Here is a 15,348-nt window from a genome sequence, read left to right as displayed (position 1 = left end):
CTCCAATACGCGAGAATCTATTAAAAAGCAAAACACAATCGCGACGACATTAAAATTCCTCTCTCCACGAAATTACGCGCAGTAGACTTTCTTTTAGTTTTATGAGCAAAAATCGGTATAGTTTTATGTTCAAACCGAGGATACAATTCGCAACTTTCTCCCTCTCCGCCCCCCCCCCTCCCATTATGTAGTAACTTCCATCCAAGTGAAAAAAACTACAGCACCGTGCTGATAGAGATGACCAAACGCTACACACGAACTATACATGTCCACGCTGCGTCAAATAAAAAAAAAATCAATCTTGCAATATTTTGCTGCAAAAACTACCAATCATGGCAGAATGTCCTTGTAATTTCGAAATCATCATTGGAGTAATGAAAAACTGAGAGTTTAAACTCTGAAGAAAAAACATCTATATTACGCAATTTCTTTCAATTTGATGACATGAGTGCATCCCTCACACTACAATTAATCACACTATCAACTGCAGTGCATATTGCAGAACATTGTCCCATATCGACGGCGTCTTTCCCATCCCAGCCATCCAATATCACGCTGGTGATTACCACATAATGATTGACTGTCATCACTTAGTTGAGATGAAGAGAGCCTTGGAGAACACTGGATATCTGCTACTTGTCACCGTCGAGCATGGGACTAAATGTAGAGGTCGTCACCGTCAGACAGTCGTTTGGAAGCGTTCCTCAGTTCTGCATACTCATCCTATTTCCGTATGCTGTGATGCCATCCACATATTTTTTCCATCAGTAAGACAACAGTAAATCTTTATATTTCTAGTACCTAAAGTGTGTTGTGAACAGCACTTTCTGGCGATTGTCGACACTGGAAAGTAATCAGGTGCATGACTGCAAGCAGTAAAGGAAACAAAAGAAAAATTTGGAGTAGGTATTAAAATTCATGGAGAAGAAGTAAAAACTTTGAGGTTCGCCGATGACACTGTAATTCTGTCAGAGACAGCAAAGGACATGGAAGAGCAGTTGATCGGAATGGACAGTGTCTTGAAAGGAGGATATAAGATGAACATCAACAAAAGCAAAACGAGGATAATGGAATGTAGTCAAATTAAATCGGGTGATGCTGAGGGGATTAGATTAGGAAATGAGACACTTAAAGTAGTAAAGAAGTTTTGGTATTTAGGGAGATGGTCGAAGTAGAGAGGATATAAAATGTAGACTGGCAATGGCAAGGAAATCGTTTCTGAAGAAGAGAAATTTGTTAACATCGAGTATAGATTTAAATGTCAGGAAGTCGTTTCTGAAAGTATTTGTATGGAGTGTAGCCATGTATGGAAGTGAAACATGGACGATAAATAGTTTGGACAAGAAGAGAATAGAAGCTTTCGAAATGTGGTGCTACAGAAGAATGCTGAAGATAAGGTGGGTAGATCACGTAACTAATGAGGAGGTATTGAACAGGATTGGGGAGAAGAGAAGGTTGTGGGACAACTTGACTAGAAGAAGGGATCGGTTGGTAGGACATGTTTTGAGGCATCAAGGGATCACAAATTTAGCATTGGAGGGCAGCGTGGAGGGTAAAAATCGTAGAGGGAGACCAAGAGATCAATACACTAAGCAGATTCAGAAGGATGTAGGTTGCAGTAGGTACTGGGAGATGAAGAGGCTTGCACAGGATAGAGTGGCATGGAGAGCTGCATCAAACCAGTCTCAGGACTAAAGACCACAACAACAACAACGACTGCAAAGTGTGGAAAGAATGCTCTGCAAAACAGAACACTAAGACACCTGCTACCCCGTCACTGTTGGAAGGTGAGATTCATCTTGAGATAGATATTTGTAAATGTTCTGCAGTGTCGCAAATTCATCCTGTCTCAATATGTTGCGATATCTTCCACATTTTTTTCTACCACCCTTTGTGTTGTGTGAACGGCATAGTTTACACCATGTGATGTTCAGCTTTGTGTGAGAGCTAAGGGATCGAAATGTGTTAATGTCCGTTTAGCATCTGACATAAACCACAAAGTTATGGTAGAAAAACTGAGTGTTTGGAGGTGTACAAAGCTGTAGTCATTCACTGCTTATGTATATCATAGCTGAAAAACAATGTATTAATTTGCTTATGAAAAAACAACGCAGGAACCATCCCTTGCGATTGATAATCTGTTAGATATGACCTTCCTTCTATACAGTCAGCCAACCTTTACACAGGTCTGTGTGAGCAACTTCGACCGCTGGCCACGTGCTCCAATGGAGCAATGTGTGTATACGTCGTATGCTCAATGTCAACACACACACAGTATTTGTTTTTCTATACATCACAAGATAGAGATGACGTAAACCTTATAGGAGGTTCTATTACAATGAGTGGTATGGCTGATTAAAGTTGGATTCAGATAGTTCTCTCAAAACTATACTGATTTTGCTCATGAAACTAACAGAAATCGGCCGCATCTACTCTCGTGAATTGATGACTCATTTTATATCATCATCATGATTGGGTGTTTAAAAATAGATGTTACCTCAAGTCCAGTGTTATTTCATACTGCATTACATCTAATTATGAAGTAGGCAGCACTTGAATTATAGCTCACTGTAGAACCTAGAAATTATAGCGTTTTTCCCGGTGTGTGAGTGGATTGTTTGAAACATGCTGTGACGAACAAATTGCTTACAAAACTAGAACGCAAGAATTTGCTGCTATTCCGAATGATTGCCTACTGGGAGACACAAATGTTACTGGCATGTTGGTAGAGGGGTGTTAGGGAACAAAAAGGTCAAAAGTAAGAATGCAGACGGTATTTTTTTTTTCAGAGTATTGGAAGAGAGAGACATGATGGAATCTTATAAGAGATTCTGTTACAAGACAGGCTCTCACGATTTGTTTCGTTATCGCCAGTGTGATATAGTATCACATTGGTAAAGTACTACATGCCATAGTGTACAAAACAGCAACATCCTCTTGAATTATAGCTTGTTGTTGTCAAATGTAAAATAATTGTGTTTTTTCCGACAAGTGAGCAAATGGTGTGAGAGGCCATATTCTGTAATGTTATTTCTTGTGCCTGAAATGTCTGTAATACACACATGCATGACAGTTTGTTTACAGACATTGATCTGAATGTTAGGAACGCTCTCAGGTCGAGTAATTTGTCTATGAAGGTGAATGAAATTGCTTGACATAGAAGATTTATCTTCAGAGTTTAAATTCTGGATTCTTCTTGATTCCAAGGGCGGTTTCGAAATTATGAGGACATTCTGCAGTGCTCGGTGGTTTTCGCAGAAAAATAGCGGAAGTCTTTTTTTCGATTTTGTGCATGGTGGACATGTATAGGTGGTGTGTAGCCCAACCTCTGCAGTTTGGTCATGGGTATTGCAAAATAACAGAAGGTGCAGAGGGGAGGGAGGGAGGGGAGGGAGAGCGAGAGAGAGAGAGAGAGATGCGAATAGTTTCCTGCAGTTGAACATGAAAACTATTCCAGCTTTTGCTCATAAAATTAAAGGAAAGTGGATTCGGCCTAATTTCGTGGCGAGAGGACTTTTAATGTAGTTGCAATTGTGTTTTCCATTTTAATAGATGATCGCATATAGGAGATTTGTTGATGTTAAATACAACTGTTACGGTGAAGTGTTTGGTCCCTCATAATGGCGTCCACTTCTGGGGAGAACTACTGGAGGCGTGGGGGCATGTTCCATAGTAGGTCACAGCTGCCCTTTTAGACAAACAACCCGTGGTCAGCACAGCTGTCATTTATCTCACTTTTGTTATGAGATATGCTGGCGTCATAGCCTGTTGTGTATGTGTAGCTTTTGTTGGCACCGATTGCACTGACCACCCAGCCACATGCTCATCGGTGGCGCACTGTACGGAAGACTCCGACCCCAGATCGGCGGGAGGCTGCTCATAGTGCAGTTGGCCAAAGATTCTGTTCCCAGATACGGTCGGCATAGGCAGTTCAGTTTCTGCGGCCTGTTCTCCAAGCAGCGGACGTTTGAAGAAGTAATTTGGAGAGTTCTCCAGAATTTAGTTGTTGTTCCAGCGGTCCAGTCTTTCCGAGAAATACATTTAACAGGTTGCATGAAGCGTCCTAATCTTGTCTTTTGTCTGTATATGACTGATTTCTGCACACAGGAGACAGAATATCAATGCCACCAGAAGGATCTCTTTGTGGACCATCAACGACTAGACTGACAATACCTCTATCCCTACCTAAGGTGAGGAGGGGGAGAGATGACGGGTGGTAGGGGAGAGGGTTAGAATGCATCTAAGTTGGTTACTTTGTGACAGCCCATCGAGAAGGACGCAGCCGCAACTGCCGTCCCTCTCTCCTGATGCAATCTTCTGCGGTCGGTTTTTGCAGTAGTTGTGTTGTTACGATGATTTTTACCAAACCCTGTGTACGTGTGGTATTATGACCCATTGTTTGTGTGTGCTGCTTTTTTTTACAACAATTTCGTTGTGTAATTAGATGACGGATAATAATGGTGCTGTGTTTGTAGCATAGTCAACATATAAACTTACGGGGATACCGTCTGGACCAGATGCCTTCCTGGCGTGTAAGGATCTTAACTGTTTTACAATCCCAGATACACTAACCACTATGTAACTCCAGTGGAAGACTCTGCAGGAGAGACGCTCAGTAGCTGGGTACGGGCTTTTGTTAAAGTTTCGAGAACATACCTTCACCGAGGAGTCAAACAGCATATTGCTCCCTCCTACGTATATCTCGCGAAGAGACCATGACGATAAAATCAGAGAGACTAGAGCCCACACAGAAGCATACCGACAAGCCTTCTTTCCCAGGATAAAATCAGAGAGATTAGAGCCCACACAGAAACATATCGACAAGCCTTTCCACGAACAATACGAGACTGGAATAGAAGGGAGAACCGATAGAGGTACTCAGGGTACCCTCCGCCACACACCGTCAGGTGGCTTGCGAAGTATGGATATAGATGTAGATGTAAATGTAGATGTAGCTGTAAGCCATCCCTGCGTTCGTTCGATAATTGGCTCTGAACACTGTGGGATTGTTTGATGAAGAAAGAATAAGTGGATTGCTGCCATAGCTGCAATAATAAATGGCAATACAAAATGAAATGTAAAGACTCGATTTAATCCCCTAGAACTTAGAACTACTTAAACATACCTAACCTAAGGACATCACACACATCCATGCCCGGGTCGGAGTAGAACCGCTCGGCCACCCCGGCCGGCCTAGTCGGTTTCCTCTTCTAGGAAATACACATGCAGTAAGACCAGCTGTAAGGAGTACAACTAGTTGCGTAATTTCTTCGGGAAAACACATTCGAATATAAACACAAATGCAGCACGACTAATTCCTCCCATTGTCCAGAAAACATGTCCGAAGGTAAACACAAATTCTGCTCCTCCTCCAGGAAGACACGTCGGAATTTAAACTCACATGCAGCATGTCTAGATGTGTCTTTCTGGAGGAGGAGAAACCACGCACACGAACTGCTATCACAGTGTCACTAGCGACTGCTTCCATCACTAGCAAATGCTTCCACCGATGAACGAGGACATTAAATTCTATGAAGATTCTTCCAAAAAAATATGTTTTTAATTGTTTGATTTTCAATTGTTCTGTTTAGTTTGATTGATCTGTGTGGTAACTGCAGATTGTCAACTTTGGAAAAGTGCCTACTTCATGTGAAGTTTCTGGGAAAGCTTACTCTGAATGTGGTTGAAGAAGTAGGGCGAGCAGTTGCACTTGGAGATGATGTAGGAGAGCCGGCAGTCGGTGAGGCAGGAGGTCTGCGAGTAGGAGTTGGTGAGCTCCAGCGGCTGCTCGTCCGGGAAGAGGCAGCTGCGCTGCGGCACGTCCAGCGAGGCCACCTGCAGGCTGCTCTCTGTGAACGAGACGGACAGCCGGACGCGCATCACGTGGTCGTCGCTGGGCGGCAGCAGCAGGCCCGTGCCCGCCTGCGGAACCTCCGTCACCGGCTGCAGGAACACCTGCGCCCACAGGCCACACTGCTGTGTAGCACGGCCAGTGGCAGATACCGATCCGGGGGTTTGATTCCGGTCGGGGGGACACAGTTCGTTATAGTCTCTCCACCCCAAACCTAAAAGAATCCAACTTGCGCTCATTTCTACTTTTAACGTCTCAAAAATGCCTTCGACATTAATAATACACTACTGGCCATTAAAATTGCTACACCAAGAAGAAATGCAGATGATAAACAGGTATTCTTTGGATAAATATATTATACTAGAAATGACATTTGATTACATTTTGCCGGCCGGTGTGGCCGTGCGGTTCTAAGCGCGTCAGTTTGGAACCGCGTGACCGCTACGGTCGCAGGTTCGAATCCTGCCTCGGGCATGGATGTGTGTGATGTCCTTAGGTTAGTTAGGTTTAAGTACTAAGTTCTAGGGGACTGATGACCTCAGTAGTTAAGTCCCATAGTGCTCAGAGCCATTTTTTTTATTACATTTTCACGCAATTTGGGTGCATAGATGCGGAGAAATCAGTACCCAGAACAACTACCTCTGGCCGCAATAACGGCCTTGATACGCCTGGGCATTGAGTAAAACAGAGCTAGGATGGCGTGTACAGGTACAGCTGCCCACGCGGCTTCAACACGATACCACGATTCAACAAGAGTAGTGACTGGCGTATTGTGACGAGCCACTTGCTCGGCCACCATTGACCAGACGCTTTCAATTGGTGAGATATCTGGAGAATGTGCTGGCCAGGGCAGCAGTCGAACATTTTCTGTATCCAGAAAGGCCCGTACAGGACTTGCAACATGCGGCCGTGCATTACCCTGCTGAAATGTAGGGTTTCGCAGGGATCGAATGAAGGGTAGAGCCACGGGTCGTTATACATCTGAAATGTAACGTCCACTGATCAAAGTGCCGTCAATGCGAACAAGAGGTGACCGAGACGTGTAACCTATGGCACCCCATACCATCACGCCGGGTGATACGCCTGTATGACGATGACGAATACACGCTTCCAGTGTGCGTTCATAGCGATGTCGCCAAACACGGATGCAACCATCATGATGCTGTAAACAGAACCTGGATTCATCCGAAAAAATGACGTTTTGCCATTCGTGCACCCAGGTTCGTCTATGAGTACACCATCGCTGGCGCTCCTGTCTGTGATACAGCGTCCAGGGTAACCGCAGCCATGGTCTCCGAGCTGATAGTCCATGTTGCTGCAAACGTCGTCGAACTGTTCGTGCAGATGGTTGTTGTCTTGCAAACGTCCCCATCTGTTGACTCAGGGATCGAGATGTGGCTGCACGATCCCTTACAGCCATGCGGATAAGATGCCTGTCATCTCGACTGCTAATGGTACGAGGCCGTTGGGATCCAGCACGGCGTTCCGTATTACCCTCCTCAACCCACCGATTCCATATTCTAACAGTCATTGGATCTCGACGAAGGCGAGCAGCAATGCCACGATACGATAAACCGCAATCGCGATAGGCTACAATCCGACCTTTATTAAAGTCGGAAACGTGATGGTACGCATTTCTCCTCCTTACCCGAGGCATCACAACAACGTTTCGCCAGGCAACGCCGGTCAACAGCTATTTGTGTGTGAGAAACCGGTTGTAAACTTTCCTCATGTCAGCACGTTGTGGGTGTCGCCACCGGCGCCAACTCTCTGTGAATGCTCTGAAAAGCTGATTATTTGCATACCAACAGCATCTTCTTCCTGTCGGTTAAATTTCGCGTCTTTAGCACGTCATCTTCGTGGTGTAGCAATTTTAATGGCCAGTAGTGTATTAATAATAATAATAATAATATGTATAAGTCCCTTAATATAACAACAATAACAATAATTTGTTCACATCAGTGCTCAGTACTCTGATTAGCATAACTCTAACTAATTGCGGTTCAGGGAAATACAGCATTTGAAATGCATTTGTATGGAGCTAAATTTTGCGAAATGGCCGACAGAATTGCGATGAGTTCTCCATTGTCTCCAATAGCGGCAACTTCTTTAGGGAATAGTTTGACAACGTGTGTTAAATGCAGTTACAGTTCAACCATTTACCTTACAGTTTCCGTACATCAGTCGGTAAAAAGAGAACCCTTACAGGACCACTTTGTTCTCCGTCTGTCCGACTCTTAAAAACCCTCTTTTCTCAGAAACGGGTAGACGTATCAATTTGAAATTTATGCCACATACTATGGTCTAAGGTACCATGGCGGTGTACAAATGTACTTTTTCAGACATTGCAGTCAAAAGGTCGGCCATTTATATCTATTTTGATACTAGCAAACTCACTCATTAAAACCTATAGAGTACTTCCCGTTGGCTTAGTATCATGAAATTTGATTGGAAGCAAGTCAGAAAATTGTTAATTTGTTGTTGTATCTCAGAAAAAAATTTTTCTGTCATTTGTTATCCGACTTCAATTGGAAAGTTTAAACGTACTTGAATGTAATGCCGGGGATCAATATCTTACCATTATCAGTGCCGCTAACGAGCATAAATCGTCAATATGCTTGATTCCCAGGATCGATAAACTGTCTATACGGATAATTCAGATTACGATATTCCAGTGCCTTTATTATTCTGATTACGATGCAAAGTTTTTTCGGTAAGGCAACCGCTAGTGATAAGGGGGGGGGGGGGGGGGGAGTTTTGAGTACGAGCCCCTGTCTGGCACAAATTTTCACTGTCGTCAATCCATTCTACAGCTGATGGTAGTCCTTATTCGCAATTGTGAATTCATTTTCTGTGTTTCGTAACGGCTGTGGTCGCCGCAGTGCCTGGGAACTTTGCATCGAAATCAGAATAGCACAGACATTCCAACATCGTATTTATCTTCAGATACCGGGCAAGCGACTTTCAAGTACAACGTATGACGTGTATGGGAATATACATAATGAATGTACGAGTACAGGTCGTAGACACATGGTTGACAACATACAGAAGTTTGGGTCTGGCCGAGAATTGTGCACACATAGCCAAGTAGTCAGTCGACGTTTGGCTGTGATCTCATGCGGACCGGCGCCGCGCGCCATACAGCGCACCGGAGTTGTTTACTTCCGTCCCCGCGGTATTCGTGTTGTGAAGAGTCCATTACTAATGTACCTCATAGAGTAGTGTTACCATTGAGCGACACATAAATTAACATTCCGCGCCGAACATGCTCTACCACGCGCTTATGAAATCGAGCAATGCATTCGCGAAGAGTTATGTCTGGACCCATAGGAAGTATCGTGTATGTTATAATGGACAACGCAGGAAGCATGTGCTGCCATAGTTCGACAACACGCAGACGGACTCAAGTTTAAGCATTCTGACAAGCTTATTGGGGAGGCGACTGTGGACCACGCTGGTTTCGATCTTCTAAAAATTCGGGTCTTTGAGCTCCCTTTAGAAATGTCACAAGACGTGGACGTCGAATCCTTCCGACCATATGACGATGTTGTGGGCCACATCGCGGAAAAATGGCAGACGTTCACGACATACCACGCGTTGAATGGTGTCCACCAGATCAAGATCGAACTGTCCAAACATGTACCATCCTACCTGCTGAAACGTGGCGTGCGAGTCATCGTTATGTATGGTGTCCATCAGCGGATGTGTGCCGGATTTGGACAAGAGGGCCATGTTAGGTCAGATTGTCTCCGTCAGTGTTTGCAAGAGATACCGATCACTGATGCAGCTCCCAAAGCGACGGTCCTTTCTTTACTAGAGAGCTACGCCACAGCCGTGCGCAACCCCTATGCGTCACTTCAGGAACCGGCTGTTCTCCCGCCGGCACTCGCCATTGGGAACGACGGTGCGGCCGCGACCCTATTGGCACGATCTCCTCCGCCGGCTACGACATCATCAACTATCCAGAGTTCGATGACCAACCCGCCTGCTGCGATGTGAGTGCGGTGCCTACCTCTGCTTTTCTTCAGATGGGCGCGACCTCGGACACTGAATGTCCACATTCTGACACAGGACAACACCTCCAAAGGCAGTGGTCGCCCCGAAAACAGAAGAAGAGATGGCGAACGCCCTCCGACGACACACTTCTTCAGGTGGCATCACAGGCAGTGGACTGGATATCAGATAGTCATCTTCCTTCGAGTGCCCTGACAGCACTGATAGTCCGCAGCTCGTGGTCGTGCGGTAGCGTTCTCGCTTCCCACGCCCGGGTTTCCGGGTTCGATTCCCGGCGGGGTCAGGGATTTTCTCTGCCTCGTGATGACTGGTTATCGTGTGATGTCCTTAGGTTAGTTAGGTTTAAGTAGTTCTAAGTTCTAGGGGACTGGTGACCATAGATGTTAAGTCCCATAGTGCTCAGAGCCATTTGATTCATTTGAACAGCACTGATGTCCCACCTGAGGAGAATCCTTTCACTGCCTGCAATCCTTTCTGACTACGATAGATCCAAATGGGGGGAAGTTCCGTGGCTCCCGTTATGGCAGCATCACCACACCTAGCCCTTGATGAATGCGACAATCGCCTGCAACTTTCGATTTCCTGGGCTGAAGATGTTGACAATGGAGCAGATCAGGATGGTGGATCACCTGTCAGGCAGTGCCCCATGGTGGTGCCTGACCCATCTTCCACCCTCCGATTGCGGCCACAGTGGCTGCACCGGATGTTTCACGCCAGCCGAGCATGTCTGCCAGACACTCTGTGTCAATAGCGGGAGCATGTCCACAACAGTACCGCATCGCGATGATGAATCTGGCGGCCATCATTCGGGCTCCGCATAAACTGGCAATGTTCCGAGAGACCGTTTATCATGCTGATGTCGACATTGCCCTCCTCCAAGAAGTGATCGTCGCTGATTTCTACGTCCCCACTGGCTACACGGCACACTTCTCCCATGCCTCTGACAACGTTAATGGAGTCGCCATCCTCCTCCACACTGGACTCCCTGCTGAAGATGTACTGTACCTTCCTAATGCTAGAGGTATGGACCTCATGCTGTTCGGCGTCTGCATCGTCAATGTATATGCGCCATCCGGCTCCAGTCGACGTCGTGAACGACACTCCTTCTTTCTTGACGAGATAACGCCACTTTTTGAGGGTCCCCTGGATGAAATGGTCCTCAGTGATCATTTCAACTGCACACAAGGGGCCTGCTGACTAATGTCCATGGCATTCCTCGTGTGCAGCCCTCTCCGTCATCATCGACCAACTTCAGCTTGTTGGCTCATGGACAAAGGTTCATGCCACCCGCATAGGTTTCACATATTATACAGAGCACTTGCCCAGTCACCTCGACCGTATATACCTCACACGTTCCTTGCCAGCGACACTTGACATGCAGAAGTTTTGCTTCTGGCTTTCTCCAACCGAAGCCTACATACTACGATATCGTCGTCGCCACCAACAGATGTGGCAGAGTTGCGGCCTGTGGAAATTAAACGTTTCCCATCTGACTGTTCCTGCTCGCCGACGCATCGTTGAGGATACATGGGCTCACTGTCGTCGACGTCGCCCAGACTACACATCCGCCTTTTCTTGGTGGCTATCCTGCACGCAACCAACTCTCCGCAGGGCCCCCATGCGTTATGGCGAAGTCTTTAAAGTTTGGCAATCGAGCACCATGGACTTTTGTTCTGCAATGCTACGTGATAAACCTCAGTGGCATTCTTTCCTGTCCGTCAGACGATAGCGCATCATGCTAAAGGGCAGATCACTTCACTCATGAGATGACGCTTGGAAGGGACCCTTGTCAGGTACTGCAACCATGACCATATGCATCACGAAACGCCATCGGTGTATCACCTCCTCGCAGAACGGCGATGTCGTCGTCGAACTCTCATACACGACCTCGCCGATGCTCACACATTCTCATTTCAGCCAGCTGTACGCTGCCGTCCCACCTCATCCGACCGTAATTGAGGAGGTAGCGGCGCTCTCTGTCGGCACTGTGGCGGAGGATGTGACTCAAGAATTTCAGGAAGAATTGACCCCCGATAAAGTCCTACATGCTATCAAGGTGGGAACTGCCAATAAGTCCCCTGGACCTGACGGTCTCCCCCTCAAATTTTACAAGTGTTTTGGCTATCTGTTGGTACCTACTTGGACGTCCATCTGTCTTGAACTGTGCCACCCACAACGATGATTCCAGCCACCTCCCTTGACGGAGTTGTCAACCTGGTTGCTAGGCCACATGGGCGATCACGGATATGTGATTTCCAGCCCATCACTTTACTCAACAGTGACATGAAAATTTTCACCTGCTTGTTGGTATCACGACTCAAGAAGGCAGCAAAATACGTCATATCCCTTGATAAGACTTCGTTGAGCGGTGACAACAATATCCATACAGCCCTTTGCCATTACAGGGATATGATCGCACACGCGAGGTCGCAACATTTACCCGGAGCGTTGGCACCACTTCAGTCAGGCATTCGACAGGGTCGACCATACCTTTTTGAAATCGGTCCTCCAGCATATGGGTTTTCCGGCTCATGTAGAAAAAGTGGTAATGCACCTCTTGAGCGGCGCAACTTCAAGAATACTCTCTAATGGTCGCCTCACCGTGCGTCTAGCGATAGAGCGCTCTGTCCGGCAGGGTTGCCAACTTTCCACGATACTGTATGTTTTGGCATTAAAGCCCCAACTCCAGGGACTTCGCCAACGCCTGGTGGGCTTGTCATTGCATGAACACAGCATCTGTTATACAACCTATGCTGACGATCTAGTTCTGTAACTACTCAATGAAGACGATGTTATCGCGCCTCTGACTTGGGTGGCGATATATGGAGAGGCATCTGGCAGTTCTCTTAACATTTCCAAATCGGAAGTTCTGCTCATTGGTGAATGTGTGCCCGAAAGAAATATCGCTCCTTTAAGTGTGGCCACCAGCGTCCGCTGTTTGAGGACTGCTTTTATGAATTAGCCGGCCGAAGTGGCCGCGCGGTTCTGGCGCTGCAGTCTGGAACCGCGAGACCGCTACGGTCACAGGTTCGAATCCTGCTTCGGGCATGGATGTGTGTGATGTCCTTAGGTTAGTTAGGTTTAACTAGTTCTAAGTTCTAGGGGACTAATGACCTCAGCAGTTGAGTCCCATAGTGCTCAGAGCCATTTTTTTTTTTTTTTATGAATTATCTCTGTCGCTAAGCGGCAACCAACAGTAGACGTCTCCTCCAAACGATCAGGGCTGTCCTTGTGGACCACCGGTTTAGATTACTCGACATTATACAGCGTGCGCAATACGTAAATGTCTACCGCACCTCTCGCATCCCCCATGTGGCACAACTGTTCCCGGTTTCGATTACCACCGCCTGTCGTCTGTTGGTTGCGATAGGATCCTTTGTCTGTACTGGGCTGTTACATAAAGTTCAGTATTCCTCCCTTGCCTTCCCACGGGGACGTGGTGGAGTGGGCTTATTCCACGTGCGAGACAGAGTTGCAGCACTTTTTTGGTAGCTCCCGAATGAAAGTCTGGCGCCATTGCCCGACGAACCTGACCGGACTGCTTTATATGAATATGCACCAGTCTCCATGTCAGCCACAGTCGTATCATCAGACATTGCACACCCCTTTTATCACCTTCGGCATTTCTTTCTGGAATTAAGTTACATCTTACACTCCTTATCCCTTCCACATATACTCCAGACAAAGACTGTACACAACACATTACAAATGTGGCGACCCACCAACTCCATCGAACAAAAGTTCCCCCAGATCATATGGTGACGTGTATGGAAAGCAATGTATGCAGGTTCTCTCGACACCAGCGTCCAGTCCACCAGGTATATCATCAATAATAGCAAAGAGGTCAACCAATTTCGCATTCGCCTGTGTTCACTGTGGTGTAGATGACACAGACGCTCACCGATTCTCATGTGGTCCATCGTCTGACGTCTGCAGGCTCGCGCAGCTTATCTTTGCTGTCCTTACCCCACAGTCACCTGCTTCGATCACTTTCCAGTCACTTTGATTCCTAGATGTGATTCATTACCCCGTAACGAAAACTAACGCTTTGAATTGGATACGCGGTCATACGGTCCGCTGTCTTTTTGGCCCTGACGTGAAATCAGAACTGGGTTAATGATTGACACTGAGCACTTGTTCGCAACCCCAGGTAGAAACAGTTCTTTTCTAATTTTCTATAGAGCACCTTTCATGATCTGCCTTCCAGCTGGACCGTCCGATCCATGAGACGCTGATGCTTATTTTGCCGACATGATGTTCTGAACGCACCACAAACGGGAATATCCATCAAACTTTCGAGAAGACACGTTTGGATGCTCCGCCAATCGAAAGGTGTAAGCGACTCCTAGAATTCTGGAACATAGAATAATTAAAAAAAACAATAAAAATGAAAATGAAAAACATAAATACGGAAACGGGAAAGTACAAAAAGTAAAAAAAATAATGAAAAAAATTAAAAATTAAATATAAACATAAAAAAGAAAAACGACAAAAGCCCCTACATAAATACCTCCATTTTCATTGCTACTCTGTATGTTCTTCCCCCCTACTTTCCTCCTTTCCTTCACCCTTTTAGTAACAGATTAGTTTTTTTGGGATAGGCGTAGCTAGGCGCCAACGCCTGAAGAGGTGCAGTGTTTTTTGTTAGTACACAAGTTTTTTGTAGGTTTTTTGTTGTTTCCCTTTCCTGTCCCGGGGCGGAAAAAAAGTGGTGAGGGGACTGCTCGCGATAAGCAGGAAATCTGGTTTTGAGTCCCGGTTCGGCAAAAATTTTCACTGTCGCCATTCCATTCTACAGCTGATGATAGTTCTTATTTGCAATTGCGAATTCATTTGATGATAATTAAGATTGTACAAAACCCTCAGAGCGCGAGTCCTACACGCAGCTGCCCAATTTTTTCATCGTTATTGTGCCATGTGCTAGCGAAATCTTTGGTACTTAAAATATCGAATGTATCTAGCCTGCATTCGTCGCTAACCTGTTGCTGGAGTACACCTGCCTACAAGAGGAGTGTAAACAGCGGTGGACGGAGATACAGGGGCGCGCTCCAGTAGCAATGGGGAGGTGACTTACTGGCAGCAATGTGAGCAGTTGGACTTTAGAGTTTACTGAAGATGTGTGTGCTCTGTTGGACCGAACATAGCTGTAACGTGGAATGTTATTGGCACCATCCCACTGGTTGGCAATTGACAGTCAACTACTCGATCATTGGAGGAAACGATCCTGTTCAGGGAAACGTCGCGTGTTCATATTGTACACTATAAGGTGAGGCCTATTGTAACGAGCAGTAATTTTGTCCTTTACTGGTGAGTGAGCAACTGCATCATAGTTTCTTTCCGGTGTAGCTAGTATTCGTAGTAGTCGTTCCTCCGACTCGCTGTTTGGCTACTAGGATGTATTTGGCCTATTTTCTAGACTCGTATTCGCTGTTTGTGGTGTTCGTGAATTATCTCGCACCTTGTGGCAATAATTCTGTAGTTTA

At 46.1% G+C, this 15,348-nt stretch overlaps 1 protein-coding gene across 1 annotated transcript in view; it reads right to left on the bottom strand.

The window, feature by feature from the left end:
- Positions 1–15,348, bottom strand: part of LOC126260603 (sodium channel protein Nach-like) — a 223,214-nt gene that overhangs the window by 33,982 nt on the left and 173,884 nt on the right. The window contains exon 7 of the mRNA XM_049957939.1: positions 5,673–5,955. Within this exon, the coding sequence (XP_049813896.1) occupies positions 5,673–5,955 (283 nt within the window). The remainder of the gene's footprint in view (positions 1–5,672; positions 5,956–15,348) is intronic.

This window comes from Schistocerca nitens, chromosome 5 (genome assembly GCF_023898315.1).
Source record: "Schistocerca nitens isolate TAMUIC-IGC-003100 chromosome 5, iqSchNite1.1, whole genome shotgun sequence".
Classification (NCBI taxonomy): Eukaryota; Metazoa; Arthropoda; class Insecta; order Orthoptera; family Acrididae; genus Schistocerca; species Schistocerca nitens.
Note: the sequence above shows the minus strand (reverse complement) of the source record. Positions and strands in the feature narration are given on the sequence as shown.